The sequence below is a fragment of the Scatophagus argus genome, chromosome 7 (genome assembly GCF_020382885.2).
Source record: "Scatophagus argus isolate fScaArg1 chromosome 7, fScaArg1.pri, whole genome shotgun sequence".
Lineage (NCBI taxonomy): Eukaryota > Metazoa > Chordata > Actinopteri > Scatophagidae > Scatophagus > Scatophagus argus.
Window position 1 is genome coordinate 18,490,716 of NC_058499.1, and position 25,181 is coordinate 18,515,896.

The 25,181-nt window shown below is 41.7% G+C and overlaps 2 protein-coding genes across 6 annotated transcripts in view; both read left to right on the forward strand.

Annotated features, from left to right (window-relative positions):
- The window catches only part of si:ch211-1e14.1 (UPF0606 protein KIAA1549), a 37,439-nt gene extending 20,388 nt beyond the window's left edge, over positions 1 to 17,051 (forward strand). For 2 of the 4 annotated variants that reach the window (XM_046394843.1, XM_046394844.1), the window contains exons 10-21: positions 1,945 to 2,122; positions 3,066 to 3,250; positions 6,773 to 7,002; positions 7,768 to 7,904; positions 9,281 to 9,486; positions 9,809 to 10,038; positions 10,158 to 10,302; positions 10,400 to 10,723; positions 12,328 to 12,380; positions 13,127 to 13,275; positions 13,795 to 13,949; positions 14,671 to 17,051. In XM_046394843.1, coding sequence (XP_046250799.1) covers positions 1,945 to 2,122; positions 3,066 to 3,250; positions 6,773 to 7,002; positions 7,768 to 7,904; positions 9,281 to 9,486; positions 9,809 to 10,038; positions 10,158 to 10,302; positions 10,400 to 10,723; positions 12,328 to 12,380; positions 13,127 to 13,275; positions 13,795 to 13,949; positions 14,671 to 14,868 — 2,190 coding nt within the window. In that variant the 3' untranslated portion in view covers positions 14,869 to 17,051. Of the gene's footprint in view, positions 1 to 1,944; positions 2,123 to 3,065; positions 3,251 to 4,940; positions 5,112 to 5,341; positions 5,639 to 6,772; positions 7,003 to 7,767; positions 7,905 to 9,280; positions 9,487 to 9,808; positions 10,039 to 10,157; positions 10,303 to 10,399; positions 10,724 to 12,327; positions 12,381 to 13,126; positions 13,276 to 13,794; positions 13,950 to 14,670 lie in introns of all 4 variants that reach the window. The other 2 variants (XM_046394847.1, XM_046394845.1) reach the window with 2 other exon arrangements.
- Positions 17,052 to 18,769: 1,718 nt separating this feature from the next.
- Positions 18,770 to 25,181, forward strand: part of mical3a (microtubule associated monooxygenase, calponin and LIM domain containing 3a) — an 81,392-nt gene continuing 74,980 nt past the window's right edge. For both annotated transcript variants that reach the window (XM_046395515.1, XM_046395516.1), the window contains exon 1: positions 18,770 to 18,998. The gene's annotated coding sequence lies outside the window, so the exon portion shown is untranslated. The remainder of the gene's footprint in view (positions 18,999 to 25,181) is intronic.

Consider the following 25,181-nt stretch of genomic DNA (forward strand, 5'->3'; position numbering starts at 1 on the left):
ACACACATAGACACACATCTCAAACACGTGCCCTACACTGTCAGGACAGAATCAGTATGGTGTTGTCACCTATGAGAATACCTTATGAGTTTGCCTAGACAGATAAAAGAGGAGGCTGTCTTGGGGTTGGGCAGTGACACACACAATCACGTTTCCATCTTTCCACTCTAATAACTGTGCATGGACTGGATTAGATCCTGGATGAGGGAGCATGCCCAGCCGTTTTTCTGTGTCAACCCAGGCATGACCTGTGCTTTACTCTTTCCAGTAATGCAGACAGCAGACCGTGCTGCGCCTCAGGGTATCCAGAGGGAGACTACACACACACACACACACTCACACACACACACACACACACACACATACACACACACACACACACACACTCACACTCACACTCACACTCATACATTAGACAAGATGGAGAAAAAAATATTTCAGCAATGAATAGAAGTAGTAGTAGAAGTAGCAGTCCTGTGATTGACTGGTGACCGGTCCAGGTTGTACCACGCTTCTCGCCCATAGTCAGCTGGGATAGGCTGTAGTCCCCCCGTGACGGTTAAGTGGTACTGAAAATGGATGAATGGATAGAATACTTTAATTGTAATATAAGAACATGAGTGTATATATTCTGAGCGGGTTATCATTACGCATTTTTGTCAGTGTGTGTTAGTGCATATAAATATTTTTTCTACATAAAATAATAGACCAAACTACAGTCATGTAACTCACAGCTGTTACAAATAGAGCTACGCAAGTTCATGTTAAGTTAGAGAGGTGTACAATACATATAAATAAATACAATAAAATATTTGACTTTATTTCTGTGAGTGGAGACCTTAAGTCAGGTCAGATCAGAGAGAGACCCACTGAATGTGCAGTTTCCCAGGGATCTTTTATCAGGGGCATTACACAGCAAGTTTTAACACAGCATATGGCACCAAACAAGACCAAATAGTTGGTGCCTGATTTGTATCTGCGCTCATGCAAACTCAAAAATGAGTCATGTTACAGGGTTTTATATATACCACCCTCTCCATTTAAAAGTCATCTTTATAGTTGAAGTTGTGACACTTTGCTCATTAGGGCTTTCTTTAGCCATTCCACTTATAATATAGAATGTCGAGCTTCATCTTGTATGCATCCAATGTTTTGAAAGCACTTCTTTTCCAGTTGCTTGAGTACTGTGCATTAGCTGTAACTTTGCAGTGAGGTAAACATTTACACATGGAAACATCAGAATTAAAACACACCCACGTAAGGTTATGATGTACTTGAATTTAAGTTCAAATACGACTGCACCTCACTATGTGCGTGTTCTCAAAGTTAGAAACAAACAGGAACAATTAAAGAAAAGACAAACGGTGGTAAACATTCACCAACAGAGGTATAAAGACTTGAAACTACAAAACTGAGAAATCCAAGCCATAAAAAAAGACATAAGATGCCATGATGTCTGCCATCTGTTTAAAGGAGTGGTGGACAGCACCAGCAGCCATTTTGTAGTTGTCATTATGCCTGGTAATCTGCTCTGTGTAATTATATGACGGCTGAAGAATACAGGGTTCTGGCATAATTTCCACTTACAAGACAATGTGTCCTGTAGAACAATGGATGTTTCCACGTGACATCCAACATACTAAAGCCCCCAAACGCATGGCTGAATAAAGCAAAATCAAAATCTGTTATGGTCTCGACAGTTGCCAGATTCAAACATTTTTCAAAGATTTTTACCTCTTTAATCACATAAACCACTCCAGTAGCTTAACACAAACAATTCAAGACTTGGATAACAGTATACAGCTATGACAGAGGGTGGCCTTACATCTTATTAGATGGATATTTGTTCAGAAACCTGTTATTTTAATGTATGATTTTTAATGTTTATTTGCATTTGTTGGGCAAATGACTCACAGCATTTTCTTGTTCTTTTTTCTGTGCCAGGTTGTAAGTGCAAGCCGACTGGTGGGAGTGGACCATCCCTTGGAGATAGTGTATTTTGTGGAGGGTCCCAGTGGTCAGAGGATGCCTGCAGATGAAGCAGCAAACCTACTCAACAGCATGGATGTTCAAAGGGCTGCCATCATCTTAGGATATCGTGTCCAGGGAATTTTGGCACAGCGTGAGTACCTCTCAAATAGTAGATAACTGACATAAGTAATGTATGATTAACGAGATGGTACTTGACATGGACAAGCTTATTTAATGCTCCAATATCTTTGAGTCCAGATTGCTGAATTGTCCTAGAGCAAAACACTGAGTCACTGCCATTTTCCTGGCTGCTGGCAGAGAGTTTAATGTTTTTTAGCTGTGGGTATAGACAGGAAAGAGGGGACTTCCCTATTTATTAAGAATTTTTTTTATTATTATACTTAGTGTTGTTGCTGTTGCATTGTTGTTTTGTTGATACAATACAGAGTACTGCAAGAACTGTTTTGCTTTTTGTTATGGGAATTACAGTTCAAAGTAACTTTTCAAGTTCTAGTTGCAGCAGAGCTGGTTAAGTGTAGGAACCAGGGGACACTGAAAGAAAGAGAAAAGACACCATATTAGGAAAACTGTACATGAGCTCCTAATAAGAAATAAAAAAAGGATACAAGCTAATTCCTGTGTGTTCCTTTGTATGTTTATAGTAACATTTGAGTTAATTATCTCCCCCTGCATGCATTGTATCAAAAATATTTTCTCATTAACAATCTAAACATGGGATGAAGGCCTAACGGGAGCCCCTCAAGGGAGTTCTCTGTCTGTGCCGACTGTTCTCTTTTGGTATTTTCCCATGAGATGAAATTAATGTTAATTAAAACTAATGAAGGTATGCATTGAAGATTACAGCACTGAGACAAGAGCCAGCACTCCAAAGATACTGCATGTGTAGCTTTGCATTGTCAAGCTGTTTGTGAATATTGTTAAAGTGAATAAAAACATAGGTTTGAAATATGAGAATTTCCCCACTGCGGGACTAATAAAGACATTTTTTATCTTATTTCACCTCATACAAAAATGAAATGACTCAGTATGCTGCCTGAAGCTCAACTAAAAACTCAAAATGTCTTTCTCTGCAGCTGTGGAGAAGGTGGCGTCCTCGCCATCTGACGGCGAGAACACCAACTTGTGGATCGTCATTGGGGTGGTGATTCCCCTCCTCGTGGTCATTGTCATCATTTCTATCCTGTACTGGAAACTTTGTCGGACAGACAAGTTGGAGTTCCAGCCGGACGCCATGACCTCCATCCAACAGAGACAGAAGGTAGAGTCCAATAAGTGTCGTACAGTGTCGCTGTGTCAGTGTTTCAAATTCTTTTCAGCTCTGCACTTAATTCCTTAAATTATGTATTTGAATTATGGAAGTTGACAGTACTTGGCAAGACAGCCACTGCTCTAACATCAAACATCAGCAGTATTTCAGAAGGCTCTTTCCAGTGTGTACACATTAAACAAACTGGACATAACATGTAAATTAGTGAGCTGTTGTATTTTAGAGCTTTGGAGACAACCAGTCTACCCATGTCCCTGTCCTAATTTTCCTCAAGACATAACAGGCAATCCTCACAAAATGCCAAAATGTCAGACATTTCTATTAAATGACTGGTACATTGAATTTAAGAGCAGTTGAAAAACCAAGAAGGACAGCCATGGTTGGTGGACAGTCGCATTACTGTTGTACATTGACATCTTGTATTTAGTGTGTTATGTTCATGGTCAAACCAGTTTTCCAAACATTACTGTGTTCTGCACCAAAAGGTTCAAGGTAGCTGATGTGGAAAGCCTGGAAGATGAGCGCACTTTTATATCCAAATGAACTGTTAATTAATTAGGTGCATCTGTCATTGCCACGAATGTGCTGTAGGACTGTGCAGAATATGGACTTCATCATTTCTTCTTTTAGATGGGGTTTGTAAAACTTTAATAACCCCACTAGAGAGACTTATTAAAGGACATGAGCTGGACTAGAAGTCATGATGCTCCTTGTACATGAAATGGGCTGCTCTTTTGTTTTATTCAAAACTTTTTGATGGTTTCCTACATACTTTTTTTTTTTTTTTTTGCATACCCCTCAGTTCCCATTTGTCTCATTTTATTTTCAGTTTGTGATAATTGAAAAGCTGGCCTTCACTTTAAATAGAAATAACACCATGTGTTTTCTGTCTTCGTATTGACTCTCTCACTTTCGTTTTCCCTGAAGTTAACTGACACGACAGATGGAGTGATCCCTCTTTGAGATACTGTATACCCTGATGAACAATTTTTAAACAATGATGAAATTGCTATGCAGTCTACTGAAAAAAATCAAATATTCACTGTTAGAGAAAATGGTCAAGTTAACCAAAGATTACTATGCATTTAACATAAACTATACTGCATTGTAGTGCAAATTTATAACAATACTTTCAGCAGTGCCAATGCTATCATCTAAACATTTGTTCCAGTCCCAAGTTCACTATGCGTGATGAAATTTAGCAGTGTTTTTTATCTGTGATAGTTAATGTGAAGGAGACACATGGGACTAGTGCACAGGCATGTGGCATCTCTACTGTGCTGCCCTGAGTAACAACAATAGCAGAGAGATTGTACTCTCCTTGGTACAGCAGTAACTGGATCTGTGTCTGAGCAGCACACACCTGCAGTGCTGTTTCTCAGCTGCCATTACTAAGTCAGGAATACAACTTCAATCCATTTCTAAAACGGGTAGTTTTTACATGTTGGCTTGTTTGAGGGATTGTATTCTTTCAGCCTCCTTACTTACTAGTTGATCTTTCTCACTTTCTCTGGCTTTCGTCTCCCTCCAGTTGCATTTTTTTTTGCTTGAGCTGAGCTATAAACTAAACCCTCCACATTGGGTTGATGGAATGATTCTAATGTGCAGAAGTAATTGCCACTTAGCTTGTCCTCTCTGCTTAACGCAATCATGTCACTTAACATCAGTCCCCCTCTCTCAGTCTACTACCTCACTCAGAGAATCAAGGACCTCCCTTCTCCAGACACTGCATCCAACTAAAAAAGATAAAAAAGATTTTATTGAGAGGGAGTATGAGGAAGAAGAGGAGGAAGAGGAGGAGGAAGAGGAAGAAGAAGAAGAGGTGAAGGCGAAGGAGGTTAAAAGGTGGAAGGTACAGAATGGTGTCTGGTGGTTTCTAGAAAATATAGATGAGACATAGACAATGTGCGTGTTTGCTGTCTGAACAGTAGTTGTTCAAGTCATTATAGAAAGTAGTAAATAGTTGATAGTGTAGTCCAACTTTTCTTTTCTTTTGTTTTGGGGGGGAGGTATATGTCCGATACAGAGCTAATAGCATCATCACTCCAAGTATTTATGCTATCCTCCATTACTTTTGCTTAGAGACCTGTAGCTCTTCCCAAGAGCAAACAGAGTATGAGCAGTGAAGAGGAAGAGGAAGAAGAAGAAGAGGAGGAGGAGGAGGAGCAGGAGGAGGAGGAGGAAGAAGGAGAAGAGGAAGAGGAGGAGGAGGAGGAAGACGAGGACAAAGATAAGGAAAAAGAGAGCTTCAGAAAGACAGGAATTAAACCAGAGGAGCAAAGAAGACAAGGGAGCAAAGCAGTGACAATGAAAACAGGGGCAATGAAGAAAGAAGACAGAATGAAGGGGTTAACTAAAGGGAGGAGAGCCAAGGAGGAGGTATATTGCTCAGTAGCCATAGTGACTGGTGCTTGTTTGTGTTGATAGACATTAGGATCCTGTTTTGCCTTGCTGTGATGTCCAGACACAGAAACTCCAGTATCACACATCATAGTGGATTTCAGTGTGTGATTTCTACTACCTCACCACTTGGGAATTAGTAGATTTATAGATGATATTTTGTGTGGACCAACTGTTTGTTGCAATTCCCCGGTTAACCGTTAGACCAGGCTAACTAGTAACTAGTATTGAGTGTGATGTGCGAGAGACATCTGTAATGTGTGTTTTCTTTCATTCAGTCTCGGTGTTAATTATAATGAAATGGCTTTTACTATTTCAGCTGCAGATTTTTGAATGCATTCCCGTTCAATCACTGGCCTTGTTTATGTGGTGTGGAGAGCAGCACACACAAACACACACTCTCTCTGTTTGGATTAGCAGTTTTATACTGGCAAGCATCACACTAGATAAGCAGTTTATACCAACAAGGCTCTCTTTAGCCAGACACTTTGGATCAGTGAAGTCAGTGAGTCTCTGTATAATTCAGAGAGTTAACTTGTCACTCTTCCTCTCCCTCAGTTTTGAGTTGAGATTCGGCATCCTCCGTTTACTCCTTTGCTGACGGAAAGTCTTGGGAGCTTTGATCTCAGATAGTCTCACTGCATCCATCCCCCACCAGTGCAAAGCAGCTCACTGTTTCCCTCCATCTCTTCCTGCCCTCTCTGTCATATTCTTTCTTTATTCGTTGATATCTTTCTGTCTCCTTCCCACCCATCCATCAACCATTCAGACTAGTTATAAACTCTCTGTCTGTCTGTTTGTCTGGGTGTTATTTCACTTACTCACAACTCTTTGTTCTGAGGTAATTTTACTTTACCATCCTTGGCTAGTCACTGTCTGAACTTGCTGCTTTAAACTGCAGATTAATGCCATATTCAAATGCGATTCCACTTAAAGATGATGAACATTAAATTGACTAAGTCTCTGTAATTAAATATTTACAGTACTGTTATTTTTTCTTACACCCTCTCTGACCTCTGTAACTTCTGCTACACACATTTCCCCTTTCCTTCCATTCCTTATTTCCTTAAATGCTGTATCCCTCCTCCCTCTTCCCTTCTCTTCTATCCTCAGTTGCAGGCTCCAAGTGTGAAAGGCTTTGACTTTGCCAAGCTTCATCTTGGCCAGCAGAGTAAGGAAGATGTCATGGTGATTCAGGAACCTCCAGATTCTGGCCCTGTACCCCTGCCTGTGTCCACTAAAGATGGTCTTAGTCCGTCTGAGAATGGGGAGATCCCTACTCCCATATCCAAAAACTCAGCCTCCTCCACCAAGGCTTCTCGCAGCGGTCGAAGACGAGGAAGGTCAGTGCTTCTTCTAAGTACTGCACATGAGCCTACAAAATTGCTCATGACGAGTTCATGGAAATGGAAACATTAACACCATCAAGTTGTGTCTATATAATTTGTGTTGTCATAACAGAAAAACGTCCATGAGAGTGGCATGAATTTCAGACTAGTATTTTACTCATTGATTGCTATTAGGTTCTGATTATTTTTTGTCTTTCTTTATGTACAACCCGGTCACAACAGAGTTGGTTTTTATCCTCTGCCTGATAGATATTAGCATGTTTATTTCACCATTTTGACAGAGCTTATTTTGTACTTGAACGCTCTGATTTTTCCTTCGCCTCGTTTGGGACAGACAGTCAAACAGACAAAAAGCTTTTGACAGATCCTCAGATCAATTATTTATACACTAGTCAGTGATGGATCCTCACTCTTGCGTTCTGTCAGTTTGCCTATATCATTTATATTAAGCTGTGACAAATGCATTTAGTGCATTTGCTATATTTACTATACCTTCCCACTAAATACCACTAAATAAATGTTACCATAGCTGGGTTACGTTCATACAGTCAGGTGTTGTTGTTGGGAATTAAATCATTCTGTGAGTGGAAATAGCTTTATCCATTTCCTACCACTAGCTTTAAATCAAATTATCATTTGTTGGAAGATTCCACCCAGCTTTTACCTTTGTGGAAAAACCTTATTTTTGTTTATGCATGTCTTTTCAACATGTTGTCTCGGGCTTCTATTATTCATATGTGATGTGTCCTCTCCTGGCAGGATCTCGCCATCTGACGGTGAGTCTGTGGTAAGTGACCATTCCAGTGAGCGGGAATCAACTGAGGAGAACCTGAGAGGCCACGCCACGCCCAGCGACAGCAAGCAGACCCGTAAGGTCCCCATCAATGTTTTAAATGGCAAGTGGCCTTGGAAACACACTCATCACTCCTCTAAACAAAATGAGCAAAGAGGAGGGGGAGGGGATGGAGGAAACTGAAGGGATTTTGCAGACAAATGAAGAGATAAAGAGAGAGCTCTCTAGAACTCTAGCTGGCGTGATTTGATTGACAAGAGGGCTGGATTGAGAGCAGGGGAGAAAAAGACAAAGACTGAAAAATGTGCAGCACCAAACCAAGCAGTGACATGAAGATTACAGAGGGGAACAGTGAAGTTAATAGAAACACCTGGTAGGAAGTCTATTCGGTGGTCGACAAAGACGTCCAGACAGGGAAGGGAATAGGAGGGGAAAAATAGCTGAATTTACTCTATCTGACAGCTTGTTGATAGATTCAAGCCTGCAATGTCTGTCAGGGGCTATGTGCTGGAGCCAGAGGCAGTCAGGCACACAGACTGCAGCCTGACTCACCCACAGAGGAATGGTCTCTGCTTTGTTATTGATAAATCTCTGCCTGGGATTGTATATGCTCTGCCACAATGTTTAGAAGGAGATTGCATATGAGACATGCTCACTCTTATGTAATGTACCATCTTTCTTTTTGTTCATTTAGTCTGTCTTTTGATCTGTGTGTTTTTTTTCTGCTCATCAGAAACAGCTCCTTTCTTTCTTTTCTCTGATTAATGAACTTCATAAAAGCAGAAAGAGATGCTTTTATCAGCTCTGAAAATGTATCCTCCCTGTTGCTTCTCCCTCTCTCTCACTGTCTTTGCTTCTCCTTTATTTTTCTTTTCATTTCTAAATGTTTAAAAACAGCGCTCACCGTGGTCAGACCTCAATTTGCTAATCTTTTTTTTTTTTTTTTTTATTGTCAACATTCAGTGACCACTTACATGTTCATTTCTTATATTTCATCTCCTTCACCTCAATAAACAGTTTTTTCCTTTCTCTTGCTGTTTGCAGGCAAAAACAGAATTGGTAAGAGTTTGTCCTCTTTCCGTCTGTGTCTCCATAGACCTCAGGCTTGACCTCGAGCAGCTGTGTCTCTATGTTGTCTGTTTGTTTCTGTGGCAGTTTTGTGTTGGACTTGTTCTCACCATCCATCACTGTCTGCTGTGCTGTCAGTCACAGTGTAGAGACAATCAACTCCACAAACAAAGGCCACGCTATTGTTTGAAATGAAGTTCAGTTGTTAGAGATAGAAGTCAGTATTCATTTCACATTGCTGCCGGAAACATTTACTCCATGCTTTGAGTCAAATGTAGTCCTCTGACTTAAATGAAAAAGTAATTGTTTCATAGAGATCTTTATGCAGTAGGCGCTCATGTTCAGCATGTAGACTTACAATGACGACACTGTGCTGAATAATGGCCTCTGTTTCTCCTTCTCCTTCCTCAGGTCCTCCTCCCATGAACGGTACAAGCGAGCAGTTGTCTTCGGCCTCCATCTTTGAACATGTTGATCGGATGTCTCGTGCCGCAGATGCAAGCAGGAGACTCCCCAACAAAGTTCAGCTTATCGCCATGCAGCCCATGCCTGTCCCACCACTGCACAGCCCAGCTATCAATGGCAAGCTGTCTGACACCAGTCAAATCAACAAAGAGGTTGGCTACATTTTATATTTGTTTTTTAAAACATTAAATGCCATGTGTTAATCAGAAGGAGAGGATTTAGGAATGTCCTTGAGTCATGTGACTTTATACTGTGAATTATCCTTCAGGCACTGTTGTCTGCTCCTGTTTTGTGTGAAAATTACAATGTTATAATCCCAGATTGTTTTTATTTTTGTCAGATACACAGGAATCAAAGACTTGAATTCTATTTTTCAGCATAAATATTGTCGTCCTGCTTGCTGCACTCATCTGCAGTTAGTTCAGTCGATGCAGATTTCAAGGACGTTGTCTAATGAGGTTGTTTTCTCCGCAGATCCAGGTAGCACTGAGGCACAAGTCAGAAATTGAGCACCATCGTAACAAGATACGCCTGCGTGCCAAGAGGAAAGGCCACTACGACTTCCCTGCCATGGATGACATGACAAGCAGCCTTGGAGATGCGAAGAACCAGGATCGCATTTATCAGAAAGCACAGATACAGATCGATAAGATCCTGGACCCAGATGCCCAGATGGCTTCCATCTTTATGGGATCCAAGAAAAGGTTCATGTTCTGGGCCACTGCACTTGTTTGGTCATGATCATCACTTGTATATGGGTGTGTGGTGCTGTATGCATTTCTCTGGCCTTTAAAGTAAAGATTAGTTAACTTTTGTTCATCAGTGGTCGAGGAAGGCGCTCTCCAAAACAGAGGATGAAGGAGCAGCTGAACGGAGGCATGATGGATGCAGACAAAGACCACCTCATCACTGAAGACAGTGAGGCTGCTTACAGAAAGTGTCCTGGAGTCAACAATGTGGCCTATGTTGTGAGTAGTACTAGAAACTCTTCACATTTGTACAATCTTATGCATGCTGTGTAACCTGAATCTCTAACTGTCCATAAACATGTTGCTTTAATTTCAGTCGGATCCTGACCAAGGCCAGGGGTCCCCTCACAGGAGCCCTTCCCCCACCGATGATGTCTTCCTGGGTCCTGCTGCCTCTCCTCCAGGCCATGCCCCTCCCCCACCCCCCTACATGCCTCCGCAGCCCTCCATTGAGGAGGCGCGGCAGCAGATGCACTCCCTGCTGGACGATGCCTTTGCGCTAGTGTCGCCCACCTCTCAGGGCAGCACAGCAGGGATCACTCTCCCAGGGGTCAGTACCAACGCCCCTGTATCCAGCCCTCCAGGCCGCGGCCCTAGGCCTTGGGGGCCCTCGTACCCACCTCTTGGCCCTTACCCTGGTGTAAGTAGACAATCCCTGGTGTTTGTATTTGCAAGAGGGAGTATTAACCATTCAGTACATATCAAATCATATTGCTTTTGTGTCATGACGAACACAGTTATGTGTCAACAACGTAGTTGTCCACGGTCTCTAAGCTTTTGCTAGTTTAGCTTCCTGTAAGCTTTATTCTGCCATGCATCTGTTCATTTCACTAATCTGGCGGTGGACTAAGACACATAGACTCCCTGTTTACAATTGTAGCAGCAAACATACACATGTAAAACCCTTTGTAGTCACTATCTCCTCCGCTTCTCAAGTTCTTTTTCAGCTCATTGCCAGCATGAAGCCTGTAGCTTCTAGTTTAATCGTGTCCTCTAAGCAAACTAATCAGTTAAGTATTCCTCCATCTGTCACCCCATAGAGCTGCGGCCTTACAGCCTCCTAAGACTCCACAGTAGTATACCCTGCATATACTTGGTGTGCATTAGCTCTGTTGGTGTGGGCTGGTTTCAGAGAAGGCCATATCACAGCTCTGAATAATAAGCATCATTGTTTGCCTTTACATTTGTTTTGAGCTTATATTTAGGCTATTTTCTAATATCTGTATTTTCAGGACTGTGCAAAGCAGCAAAGGGTCGTTTATGCAGTGCCACAGTTTGTTAACACATTAAGCCAAGAGTCCATAATACAGTGCATGTGTGACACACTGTATTCGCTGTGTTTCATTTTATGAGGAGGAACTGCCAAGAGACAAAGTAGAAGTTATCTATAGCATATCATTTTCTTTGAAATTCATGGTGAAGGGAAGAGCTACACTAAAATTAAATAAAGGTTTTCAGTGCCCAGGGGCATTACATGTGAAATAAGTTATGAGTTGTTTAGAGATGGCACAGCATTATATTAGTGTTACAGAAAGCTGTGAAGATTAGCAGGGAAAACTGTGATGGCAGCATCATACATGTGTTCTGAACTCTCAGGGAAAACACTGAAGTATAATATATAATGGTTATACTAACTCTACTTATACTCGTACTAAAACTAAGCATATTTCTATTTTTGCTATAGCTTAATTACCACTATGGCATAAATTACATACATACATTAATCACTACTTTACAGTCCAACACCCATGTTCTCCTCAGATGACGAATACAGAAAGAGACTTAACAGTGAACAGAGGAGCCATAAAAAACTATTTGTTGGTTCTGCGTTGTGCTTTAATATGCTGTAAAAGGCCATCTATTAAAAAAGGAGGATATCTGGTGCCCCTGTAGCTCAGTTGGGTGTGCGACCCATGTACTGAGGCTGTCTGTCCTCTGTAGCGAACACAGGTTCAACTCCCGCCTGTGGCTCATTTGCTGCGTGTCATCGACCTCTCTCTGCCCCCCTTTCCTGTCATATCTTCAGCTGTTCTATATGAATAAAAGGCAAAAAGTCCCCCTTCCCCCAAAAAAACAAAAAAAAACAAAACAAAGGAGGATATCCAAGAAAACCATGCTTGGTAAAAACAATGTATGCTCTTTTATATGGTGTGAGTCCCACTGCCCAAATATACTGTAGTATATAGCAATAAGAAGAGCACTGCTTTGCTTTTCTAAGAATTTTTTTTTTTTTGTCTTCCCCAGAGGTTCACTGAGTTGGGAATGTCCCCTCCGTCTGTCCAAGGCCTGATAACAAGGTTAGTATAGCAGCAGATGAAGATCTAGTGTTCATGTATAAATTAATAAATCATATACTTATATGATGTTCGCTACTTCCTACACCTTAAGGATGCCTTATTGATCTATACAGCCTTAGATTTCCACCACTATACCCAGAGGGAATCCTTTAGTTGCATCCAGTGCGTTGGGGCCTCATGAATAATGAAAAAAGAGTCATCTTTATTTTATTGGTTTAATGGAACAGGTCCAAGCGCTGGTCTCTTAACCAGCTCCAAACAGACCAAAACACACTCACATATTCATGTTGCAACTTAGCGCCAAATATTTCAAAAGGTTTTTCATGAATTCAGTTTATTTTGTAGAGAACTGAACAGCCAAAGGAAGCCTAAATGATGTATTTGTAGCCAAACAACATATCACCACCGGAAATCTGAGCACAGTGGAACTAATGTGGCTGTCAGCAACTTGGTTATGCTTTGTGGTTGTAAATTGTGAAACGTTTGAGATTATGCAAACCACATGAGACTAATTTAGAGTTATCTCTCATACCACACACTCAAAAAATTGTAGAATCAGGGTGACCACTGACACACTGTCCGTTAGGTTTGTCCACTCTCATATGTCACTGGACACCAGTGTATTTTAAAGGCTCTGCTCACCTAACGACGTAGAGACTGAAACCGAGAAGAATTCCAACAAATTTGTCACCACGTGTTTTTCATTAAATCACAACTGAATGGCATTACATTTCTTTGTGTTTCAGGCAGGGCCTTGGCTCAAGCTACCTGCCACCAGGAGAAACAGCAGGGCAGTGTGAGCAGCTCCAGCCAGACAGCCTGTACTCCAGCAGGGGCCTTTATGCTGATGAGCTTCCCTCATCTGCCAGACCGCGACCAGTAGGAGGAACTACAGGTACTAGTAGAAACTGTACACATGCAGGCACATACAAATTAGTCTTGTTTTCATGAATGTTAATACTGCTGGATTCATATGTTGCTGCAAAGTCTTGATCTTATTTCCACTTGTCACTGCTTCATTTAAATACAAAATATTGTCATGTAATAAGACATCTACAACCATTAACTTGTTGTTGTCTTCATACAGTGTTTAACTTTTGCGTCCACTTTATTTTAGACTTCTTCGGGATGCCACAGTGCTGTGGCAAACACACTCCACCCCATGAACCTGTCAACTGAAAGAGATTTGTCTCTCTCTTAGATTACTGAAGGAACTGGCATGGCACTGCTGATAGATATGGATTCTGGCTTTTACCATAGAGCATGTAACACGGCAGAGAGACAGAGTGCTTTCAGGACTGTATCACCGTATTTTAAAGGGGCTGCTGAGGGCCGAGTGTCAGGCACTGTAGTTCTGATTTGATGAGTGTGTGTGTATGTGTGTTTGTGTTTGTGTGTGTGTGTGTGTGTGTAGGCGCCCAGCTCCATCATCTCACACAGGTGGGGTTGTCCAGCCGGATGAATGGTTACCCAGCAGGTGTCAGGGCTCCTCCAGGCCACAACGGAGGCATTGGCTGGAACCACTACCATGATGATAATTTCTCCAGGACAGAGCCTGAAAAAGAAGCAGTGAGTGACTCACAGATTTCGTTTCGTTAAGACCAAGGTCTTGTTTTCTATCCACTAACACCGAAATTACATTTTTAAATTTTTCATTTCATTTTTTCTTTTTTCTATCTATTTTTCTTATTGTCAATAAAAAGACCAAAATTTATCTGATCGTAAGAACAAGTTTATCAACGAATGTATCCACAAGCTGATATATCTTATTCTAACCCCATAGTTAACTCCGTACAGTAAAGTGCTTCTGTAAATACTCGCTGTCTCCTGAAAGGTTTGCAAAAGCTACAGTTTTAATTAATTACAGAGCTTTTCATAAAAATGAAGCTATATCTGTGGCTTGATTGTAAACATAAACATCGTCAGCAGGGAAAAATGGTCTTGTGAATGAGGCTACAGAAGGTATCAAGAGGCAGGCGTAGCTGGTGTTGATGTTTTCTAGGGAACAGGGAATAATGCCTGTTTAACCTTTAAGATCTCTCTGTTTTCAACATACAGTGTGTACACAGTATATACTGAGTTTTCTTGTAATGCTCTGAATATATCTTCTAGCTCTCTCTCCTCTCCCACTCTAATTCTGTCCATTGATACTCTTTATGCATTTTTCCTCTATTTTCTTTATTTCCAATTATTTTCCTCCTCCCCTCTTCTCTTTCATTTTCTGTTGGCTGTTCCTTCCTGTCTTCACTTCCTGGACTGTACTGACTACTTGCCCTCTTCTATCTTTCAGATGCCCAGAAGTAGTATCAGAGAGCCTTCGGCACCCCCTGTCCACCTAGACACCCCTGGGGTGGGCTATCTGTCAGCCCCACAGCCCCTGGACACGTCGCCTCCTACCCACTCCTCTGCCTCCCTGATCAAGGCCATCAGGGAGGAGCTGTTGCGTCTCTCCCAGAAACAGGCAGCTGTGCCCAGCTACCACAGCTGAAGCCCCAGCCTCTGGTCTCTTGCTCTAACCAGTCATGCCACTGACCCTGCCTGCCTGCTTTGCCTAATCTGACAATACTTCCTATGGAAGTCCCTGAAGGTGTACAGCAGAGAGATAGTCCTGCTAAACTGAAGTGATGAGGTGGCTAACAGAGATTTTACCTGAAGAGGCCGCCCTCGTGAAGAACTGAGTGACAGGATGGTTGATACAGCTCTGAGACTATTCAGAGAACAGAATCAGATCAGCTACAGTATCTCATCATAGACAGTGTAATGAAATGAAGAACAATATGATCAGTATATGCTGGACCTTTTTAAATGAGATGACATGTCTGGATTGTCCATGTGTCTCTGTTCTGCACTTCATTGTGGATCAGAGAAAGATCATGCCATGTTGTGGCCACTTGTTTGAAATTTTGCTGCATTTCTCCAAAATCAGTATTTTTCTGTAATAGTTTCATTCTCATACTGCCTTCGCTGAACAGAAATACCCCCTAAGACACATACCATATTAAGATTTTTTGTTTTTACATTTGTTTTCCAGTGCAGGCTTGTAACCTCGTTTTTACCATCAGGTGCTCCTTCCTGTTTTCTGCCATGATGAGCCATGCTATGCCTTGACACTGTGATGTCATTCACCTGACCCAGTCTACTGTACAAGCCTACAGTGAGGTCATAGTTCACAGCCAGCGAGCCAGTTCAGACAGTAGTCACGATGGGGCATCCATGCAGACTAATAACACTTATAAACACTACCTATTCTTGCTTCTTACTCTTACTCACTGCAGTAGCACAGAGTTAGTCTGAGTTGATTTTTTTTTTACCTTTTCTCTTACAGTACATACTTTAGATCCTGTGCTTTTATTTATGTCCAGTAGCTAACAGATGAACATGATAAAATGACCTTGACAAAACTTTAATCTTCAAACATGACTTCAGAGGCACAAATGTGTTCCAAATAATAAATGAACAATTTGTGTATCTACTTGACAATTAGGGCGTACTGTCTTATTTGGTTGTAATTTGATGCACTGTATGCAGACTACTTGGTACAGCTCAGGTCATCCAGAAAGAGATTCCTTGCGGACAAATCAGTGTTAAGACATTTTGATAGGTTATGTGGAAGAGCAGTTAATGAGTCTTACAGATCAATAATCTGTTTTACCATTAACTTGTATTGACTTTGTTTTGAACAACCTTCTCTGTTTGATGCAGTATTCAAAGTCTGTTTGGCCTTTTTGTTAGCACAGGAAGGAAAAAACGTGTACTGTATTTGTTGTCATTTGGTTTATTTCATGTCATGTTTATGTGATTTTTAAATTTCTTTGGATTTACCTTGCCTCGTGTAATTTTTCTTAGTCATTGTACTGGTAGGAAATCGTTACAGGTTACCTTATTTTACATAACCCTCCCACAACATGTTGTGATGTTTCAGAGCCTGAGGTGATATTTTATTTAAATAAAAATAAAAGAGAAAATAGTGGATTTTAAAAGCAGGGCTTGGAAATATGATTTGGAGCGTGAATCAATACTATGTGGCGGGCTAGAAATATTCCCCAAACAGGCATTGATGTTAGGCAGCGAGCTGATACGTTCTACACGTTACCAGAGCGTCCTTCCCATCCTTTTTTTTCTTTGCTATGTGATGTGCCTTTTGGACACACCTGAGCAGATGACATTTTCTGTGTGACCCATTTTATTGTCATTCATTCAGTCACCTTGTATCAAAGATTGTGATTAGCCTAAATTACAACAACATTTAGTATTAAAAAAAGATGTAAATATGACATAATGGGTATTGATCTGCTGCAGATGAAATTTCATCCAGCTAACGGTGATCAAACATTGTTTCGAGTTTCCTTGGGTTCATTTCTGGTTTTCCATTTCACCTCTGACGCTCATGTTTTCTTTGTTACCAATTTCACACTGTATGCCTCCATCTGCTGGTTCTGTACTGTAACAACAGCCCATCCACTTGTGTTCATCCTCAGTTTAATTATTACTGTTTTTATGATGATGTTGCTTTGTGTTTTTTTCATCTGTTTCGATGTCTTGTAATCTGTGGAAATGATCTGTTGGCTGGCCCAACTTTATGTTTGATGTTGCATGCTTAATTATTGTATTTCTTTTGATTGTTTTTGCGCATGCTGTTCCAAAATTCTTGAAATACAAACAAGAAATTGTCATGTGACATGTCTTTGTATTTTAAGTTCATAACCACAAGTCTGGGATTTGTTGTGTGGACACTGTATGCGGAGCTTTAGTTGTCTTTTCAGTTCTCCCACATTATCACTATTGCATTAGTCAACCTGACAGTATCACCAGTAGATTTTAATTAAACTCCATCTTAAAGGAGAGACTTAATTATAAATTTTCATTTCGAGATGAAAAGCTAAAACACATCAAATACACATCAAGGCTGGAGTGTGTTGCACTTACCACAGATAACCAGAGGGTGGCAGTACAGTACAAGAAAAACAAATCTGCTCTATTCACAACAAAGGCTTCTCCCTTGGCCTCAGATGATGTAACCAGTTCCCAAGGATGTGTCTAGGAGACTCTGAAAAGAGGTCTTCGCTGTTAACAGAAGAAATGTGAACATAAAAGAAGAGTAATGTGTATGATTGTACAGCACTGAATCACAATGGAAGCAGTATTTGTGGAGACTGAATGATTGCATGTCGACTGGTGATACTTCTTACATATACTGTGTAGGATTTGATCTGTTTCTTATGAACAATAGTCAGGAAATAAGAAAATAACAACTTAACAGGCAATAGCATACAATATAAATGCAATCCAGAATGTGTCATAGTAAAATGTGCACTGTTGTTGGGAACAAGGCAGCATTTTCCCTAAACTAATGCATTTGACCAAGTTTGTTTTCCTTTGGTGTCAGTTATTGTCATGAGCTAGCAGTTCAGATGTGGACTTACAGGGTACCTCCCCTTGTAGTGAAGGAGTACTTCCTGCTCATGTATTGAGTTCTTTCTCATCCCATCAGATGCTTCTCCCCTCTAATCCCATCACAGGATCTAAAGCCAGTGAGTGAAGCAGCTAAATGGTCAGCAAAGCTCTTCAACTTACACAGTGGGGGTGGGTGGTGGTGGACTGCACACGATTCAGCAAGTATTCGACAGTGCGCACACTTGGACAGTCACTGCACTGATCTTTTCACAGCCTTTTATACTGCACTTGAGTCAGAGGAAATGATGTGGTATCCCTTGAAGCAGTGAGAATTGTTGACTATCCTGGTGATCACTTCCTGCTGCAGCTGTGTCCCTTTGGATCTGCTCTTCTGCCAGCTCTAAGATATTTAACTGTTATTCTGTGTAGTTTTGGTCTGCTGCGGTGAAATACGAGCAGTTTGATGCAAAGTCTCAGTGTTCACCTTTAGTTTCACGTTTTATTTTCCCCTGTAGTTAAAGTCCACTGTTTTCATCAATGTGTCACTGATTCACCTCACTGCATTTTAGATTGTGATTTTTCTCTCATGCCTGTATGTTTCTGTCTTTACATAGATGCATTTTTTTCTCATTCTGTCTCTCTTTTGTCCCCTGCAGAGCTTAAGAGTGTCCTGCCCTGTCTGACTGCCCCTGACCCTCCTTGTGGGCCCCCCCACCGAGACAGACACACACACACACACACACACACACATACAGTAATCCTGTCTGTGTGTTGTCCCGGGTCTGCTCAGCTAGCCGAGTCAAGTCTGGCCCAGCGTAGCACAAGAAGAGCACGCTGAGGAGTTAATCTGGATCATGACGGTAATTACTGCCTGGGTGTCCAGCCTGTAGGGGGGCATGAGGTTGGGGGGGGGGCATTTGTCCACTTAGGGAGGAGCTAAATAAGCAGTTCTACCCACTGACCTTGGAGAAAGCTATGAGGGAGGGAGGAGAGAAGAGAAACAGAGAAGGAGGCAGAGCAGACCCAGGCATTAGCACACTGACAGAGTTCCAGCATTGCAGATCTCTCTGTCTTCAGCCACTCTTGCTTTTTAGTCTGCCAGTGAAAGACAGAAAGGCAAGCAGGGCAGGGAGGAGGACAAGTGTGAAACAAATCCTTTGACAGATGAGACAAAAGAGGATATCCGCCTTTTCACAGATCCCAGCACAGAATTCAGCGGCACTTGTGAGTAGACTGCTTGTCAGCTTTCCGTTCACTGTAAAGTGTGGGTTTGTAGCTGTGTGTGTTCTGTTTGGCACTGACTGTAATGACAGTCATATCTCAGGAATTCCTGGATGTAAAAGGAAGAGTTTCTCTGGGATATCTTTCCACACTTATTGTAATCAAGCTATATGTTTGCTTTCTCCTTAAGGGTGACTTTGCTTGATGCAGTCTAGTTGCTGACATTAATGTGCTGTGTGTGCAGTATCTGTGAGTGTGTACGCCATAGCACATGCTGTTCCTCCAGCTGCCTGTCAGAAACAGACATTCCTGTGGTGTGATGACGACGAGTGAGCAAGTATTTCAGCGACAGTTGCAGTGGTGTTGCAGTGGGAGGATGTGGTCCTCGCCCTCCTTGTTTACCAGCGTGGCTTTTTTTTTTATTATGCAACGCTCTGCATGCCGCGTCGTTACACAGCATCAGAGATGCTGCCCATGAATCAACGGCAGCAGGACCGGTGGGCTAACAGAGACACTGCAGCAGCCAGGCATCTTCTGCAGTGTCCAGCCATGTGCCAACTAGCACTGCTGTCACTCTGAGTCCCACTTTTGTGTGTAAATTTCTACCTTTTGTGTATGAATTTTTACGGGGCAATGAAGCAGTCACAGTTTTCCCCAAACACACAACACATTTCTCAACCAGTTCCTGCTGTTTCTGTCATTTTTTTCTGTTTTTTTCTCATTTTCCTCTGCAGCTCCTTTTTCTGTCTAAACCCTCCTCATTGTCTCTGTCATCATCCTCCTCTGCTCCCTCTCCACCAGCCTCCTGCTGCAGGTTATCTTTGCCCTGTAATTGGGTCATTTTCCCATTTCTCTGTCTGACGTTGGCGTCAGGAAACACAACAAGAGGAGGAGGCAGGGTTGTGAGAGAGGTTGATTTCCAAGACAGAGATGCAGAAACACCAGGTTTTAAGGAAAAGGTCAGATTTTTTTTGCATGTGTGTGCCGTAAGCAGACACACATGATGTAATAAAGAGCCCTGGACCCCTGGCCAAAACAGAAAAACAGACATGAACAAGCAGCTGTGGAAGAGAGGAGTGAAGGTTAGAGAAAGAAGGTTATGCTTTTCTTTTGCCAGTGGCTAGTGCTGCCCTACTTGCTGCTGCATGGCACAGAACTATATGTTCTCTCAGGTCAGAACCAGTGGCTGTTTTGATGCACTATAACACTGTAGTGTGTCAGATCAGGTATTTCTTGTTTACACAAACTCATTGTTGCCAGTGGACGATGTCCATCCTCAAGGTCAGAGTGCAGGTTATCTGCGTGTCCCTCTCCACCAGGCTCTACTGTATCAGAAGACACATTGTGATATTGTGCTGCACTGTGCTGAGTAGGAGGCAGCACTCATGTGATGTTCAAGGGGGAGGTGAATAGCTGTCATTCATAAGAGAGCACCCATTTGCTCGGCAGCTGCCCTCTGCTCCGACTTCAGGCACTGATCCTGACTGTCAGCTGCTGCGTGGCTTCTTCCACAGCTGAACTGTTGTCCGAGGCTCGGCCAGTTTCACATGTTAAACATGTTTATTGTACTTGATAAGAGGTGTGGTGGAGTGACAAATGGGGATAAACCCATTTGAAGAAGGATGCATGTGTTCTTATATCTGAGTGGAACTCACAACCTATGCATGATCACCTTAATATTTCAACATCTCTAGAATTGTTTTTGTTTTTTTTATTACCTTTTATTTGTTATATGTATTGATACACTGTTGTTTACATTTCATAAATGTTACAACTGGAAACTAAACTTGTCAAATGAATCTAGATGAGTGAACATGTACAACATTTGCGTGTTGCATTTAGATGCTGTGCTTGAGGAAATGTGTTTAGTTTCTTTCCACAGCTGGTAGTGAACTGTATGCAGTTCAGGTTGTTTGTCGCAGAGGTATTTTGTTAAACTTTAGAAAGCTACCTGGTATGTCGCAGCAGATCATCTGACAGCATTAATCCTTGCTGGCAGATACTGGATCTCTCTGCACAGACCACAGCCTCTGGACGCTTTCAGAGCGGTCAGCAGAGGCAGAATGCAGCTCTGGCAGGTCCAAGCCGGGTGCCTGTAGTGTGAGGAGGAGGAGGAGACCTCTGCAGGACGCAATGAAACCAATTCATGACATGGAGTATATGAGAAAGGTCTGAAAAGGCTAAAAAAACAAAACAAAAAAAATGTGATTGAGGAAGAGCGTGACTGCATGTGTTCTGCATTTTTGTGCATGTACAGGCAGGCATCACGTTAAGTTTTCTTGTGCAGCTCTAGTTGTGAGCTGTCCGGACGATAGTCAGCAGATAATCCTGTTATTTCTCTAAAAGCTTTGTTTTGGTCAGCAGATGGACCCTGCTGGGGGTGTATTTTGTCTGGTCTTGGTGTTGACCTCCGAACTGACCTTCCAGGCACACACATACACACACTGCAGTTTTTGTTAAACATTCCTTGAATTGGGTTACTTGTGGAAGCAGATGGGAGGTATTTTTTACAGTCGGAGCAGCAAGTATCATTACTGTGATCCCTGCGGGCCTAGTGTGGACAGGCTTTGACTAAACATTGCCCTATAAATAACCTCAGAACTTGTGTCTGTATGGCGTCTATGGAACAACCACAGGATCTAAAACATTTTGGGCACCAGTGAAAACGACTGGGAGTCCACTTTGAAACAGTTGGAAACATTCTCAGCATCTCCATTCATCTTTTCCATTTCATCAGACAACTTGCTACCCATCATAAACAACTGCACTAGCCACAAGTGGAACACAAATTTGAACATTTCATTCTCATCTGAAGTACATTATCTTTGGTTTGTGTAAGGTTTATGAAAACTCCATTCAGATTAACAGCTCTTCACTGGCATTGCCTCCATGTTCCCCTTGAAGCTAACCTCATCAGCAGACATCAGCAAAATACAGTGTACTACGCTCAGCATACAATGAAGGACTGCTGGGGTTACAAAAGAGAATAGAGGGGGTTGAAATCTTTGGACTGAGTTCTGTTTTCTGAGCCCATATCTGTGCCTAGATTCAATGCCAATGCCAATTTTAACTACAGTTGTCATATTTTTATTTGCCTTGCTTATTGAGATAAGTTTTTGTTTGTTTTCAGCATCATCTCCTTCTGAGTTACTTTCAATAACTGATACTCATAATGACAAAGCAAAACAGTTTTCTGACCTGTCAACAGCCAGAACAGCAACATTTAAGTTAAGGATCCATTCATTCAAGGATTGATGCATACAAAGCTCTGCTCAGTCCTCATGTTGTATTTATTTACATAAATTAATATCAAATGATAAATAGTGTATGTAGTGTGTAAATGTAGACTCCTAATAGTTCATTTACCCTGTAAACCGACATGCAGATTTCTTCACTCTAGGGGACAGTCAGTCATTGTTGTTTTAATATAGTTTCATCACTTGTTGGTTTTTATATTTGACTTCACAGGACTTGAGTTAGGTGCTCTACTTTCATCCTTAAGCACAGACAAAAGTTAATCTCAGAAGAATCAACACTTGCTGGAAGAGAACAAGAACTTGAATGAATGAATGAATTCTGTAGTCTAAGATGAAAGGCAAAGAAAAAGAGCCACAGTTACTGGAGACATTTTGGCAACAGTTTTCTCAGTCTCAAAAACAACATCTTGCCTTTAAAATAAAATAGTGACCTGATGTTTAATTATGAGCTGCATGAGGAACATATGGCTACCATATGGTCACGTGATTACACCACTGATTTCTGTAACACATTTCTGCAACATTGTCCCCAGAAACTTTTCTGATGTGTTAAACATTTTTATTTAGAACAGTGTCACACACAAGCAAAAACCATTAACCTTGATACAACATCCTGTGTGAGAACGATTGTGCCTGTCAGTAAACAAAGTCAACAAAGACAAAAAGCCGGTAGGATTTTTCCTCTCAGAGGCTGTAGTGACAAAGACACATCTGTTGTAGTTTAGGTCCCAGTCATGACGGTTGGACAGACACATCTCCAACAGATCTCGTCCTTGTTAGATGTGTTATCTGCTGCCCACATGCCCTCTGTTTACACCTACATCAAACCAGCCTGTTTCAGATGTGGGTGACCTGCGGGAAGGAAGAGGTCAGAGGGCAGTGTGGCTTGAAGAACATGGCAGATTTGGGCACATTTGTCTGCATATTTATTAAGTGAAGAAAATAAAGAAATCCATGCATCCTCAGGAGATAATTTCGTCCGAGGTATCCAAAACTACAACAACTCAGCAGCAGCCTAAATCCTGCACACCTGGCTGCCAGACTTTGGCAAGACTCTTGATAGATGACTGATGAGGGCCAACACTAGGCCAAGCACCGTTTCTGTCACTGGAGCTGATTCTCTACCAGAATAAGTCACAACCCCAAAACTTGCAGGTGTGGGATGGGAGCCAGTGTGGTTTCAAATTCTGTTGACCACTTATTTTTCTGTCTTCACATTAACAAGAGCCCAGCATCAGCCCTAACCCCAATCAGTTGTCCACCTTCAACCTAACCTCACTCTAACTCCATTCTGTTGTCACTGTGAACAACACCCTGACCCCACCATGAAGAGCAAGACTACATGAAACACATGGAGAAAGAAGAAGTAGAAGAAAATATGACTCAAAACTGTCTTGCGTTTGGTCTTTAAATGCTAAAACACAGATGGCGACACCAAATCAGCTATCTTGGTTACTTTAATTTTTGTATAAAAATAAATATCCTTATGGAGTGATAATATGTACTAAGAAAGTGGCCACTCATAGCAACAAACCCACACAGAATTATCACCTTGCTATTTCCTTTAGTTTTTGCTAAGTGTCATCCATCTCAGTGTTTTGGTTGTATGGCCCCAGACTTAACTGTTTTGGTTGCAAAAGGCAGATTAAAAAGCTTTCATGTATTACCTTCTTTTATTCTAATATGCTAGTACGAAGCACCATGTGTTACTGTCTGTTTGATGCATCGTTATGTGCGCGCTCTTTATGTGACTACAGGTGAATATGCATACACGTGTGCGATTGTGCTCGTTTGTGAAGTCGATCGACAGGGAGTAAAGATCAGAGGCTTAAGGTGCAGGGAGGCAGAAAACAGGATATGGCAGTGCTGAACTTTGAGAAAAGAGAGAAGGAGCGAGTTTCACAGCTCAACACATACACGGGCAGGGGGTGTTGGCATGAGGTCACGCACGGGGTCAGACGTTCATAAATAGGTGCAACACACATTTGTGTCCACATTCATGTCCACATACACATGCACAGACTAGGGAGGGGGTCCAAACTGGACTTAAGTTCTCAATGCAGCTGTCTCCCTAGTTCTTAATCCCAATCCCACCAGGATCGACTTTCAGCATACGGTGTGTCAGTCACACAACGTCAAGAGAAACTTTCAGTAGTAATACTACAGTAATAATGAGATGGATAAAGAGGTTTTGACACAATCATACCGATAATGCTATGTATTGGCATGTTCGCATTTCATAATTGGTGAATGTCATTGATGAAAGCTGATGAGGCACAAATGCCCCTTGTGAATTTGTATTTTTAATAACATGACTTTGAGTGCACATAACACACATGGTTGAAATAGTGAGAACATAATTGGCAGCCAATTGACAGAACAAAACAGAGTTTGCCTTGTCCCCTTGTCAAAAAATGGTTTTAATGTCATGTTTAGCGATGACAAACGAGCAAAAAGAAACATTTAAATGTGAACATATCACTTGTGAACTCTGAAATATGATAAGCATGACCCTCGTTTAAATACAGCACGAGAGTCATCACATTACTGTAAGTCATCTAAGCAGTTTGTCATCAAGTGCTCCTACCATCACATCAACACCCAAGTATCTTATGCACAAAGAAATTAGAAAGCATATATTTTAACAGATTTCCATTTCCAACGCCTCTGTGAGAACTACACTGTTCTCATCTTGGACTAGTCTTCTTCATCACAACAGTACTAAACAAACACTCAGTGTAACCTAGTAACCATCTAACATGACACAGCGGACTAGTGGACTCATGCATGAGCTTGGCAGGAGACAGAGCTGTTGCAAAAATGTACACTGCAGTGATGAAGAGTCCCAGCTGAATACTAGATTAAAGAAAGCCTGTCTGACAGGGTGGGAATTCCAGCTGGGCACTCAGGCAGGTTGAGCACGCGAGGG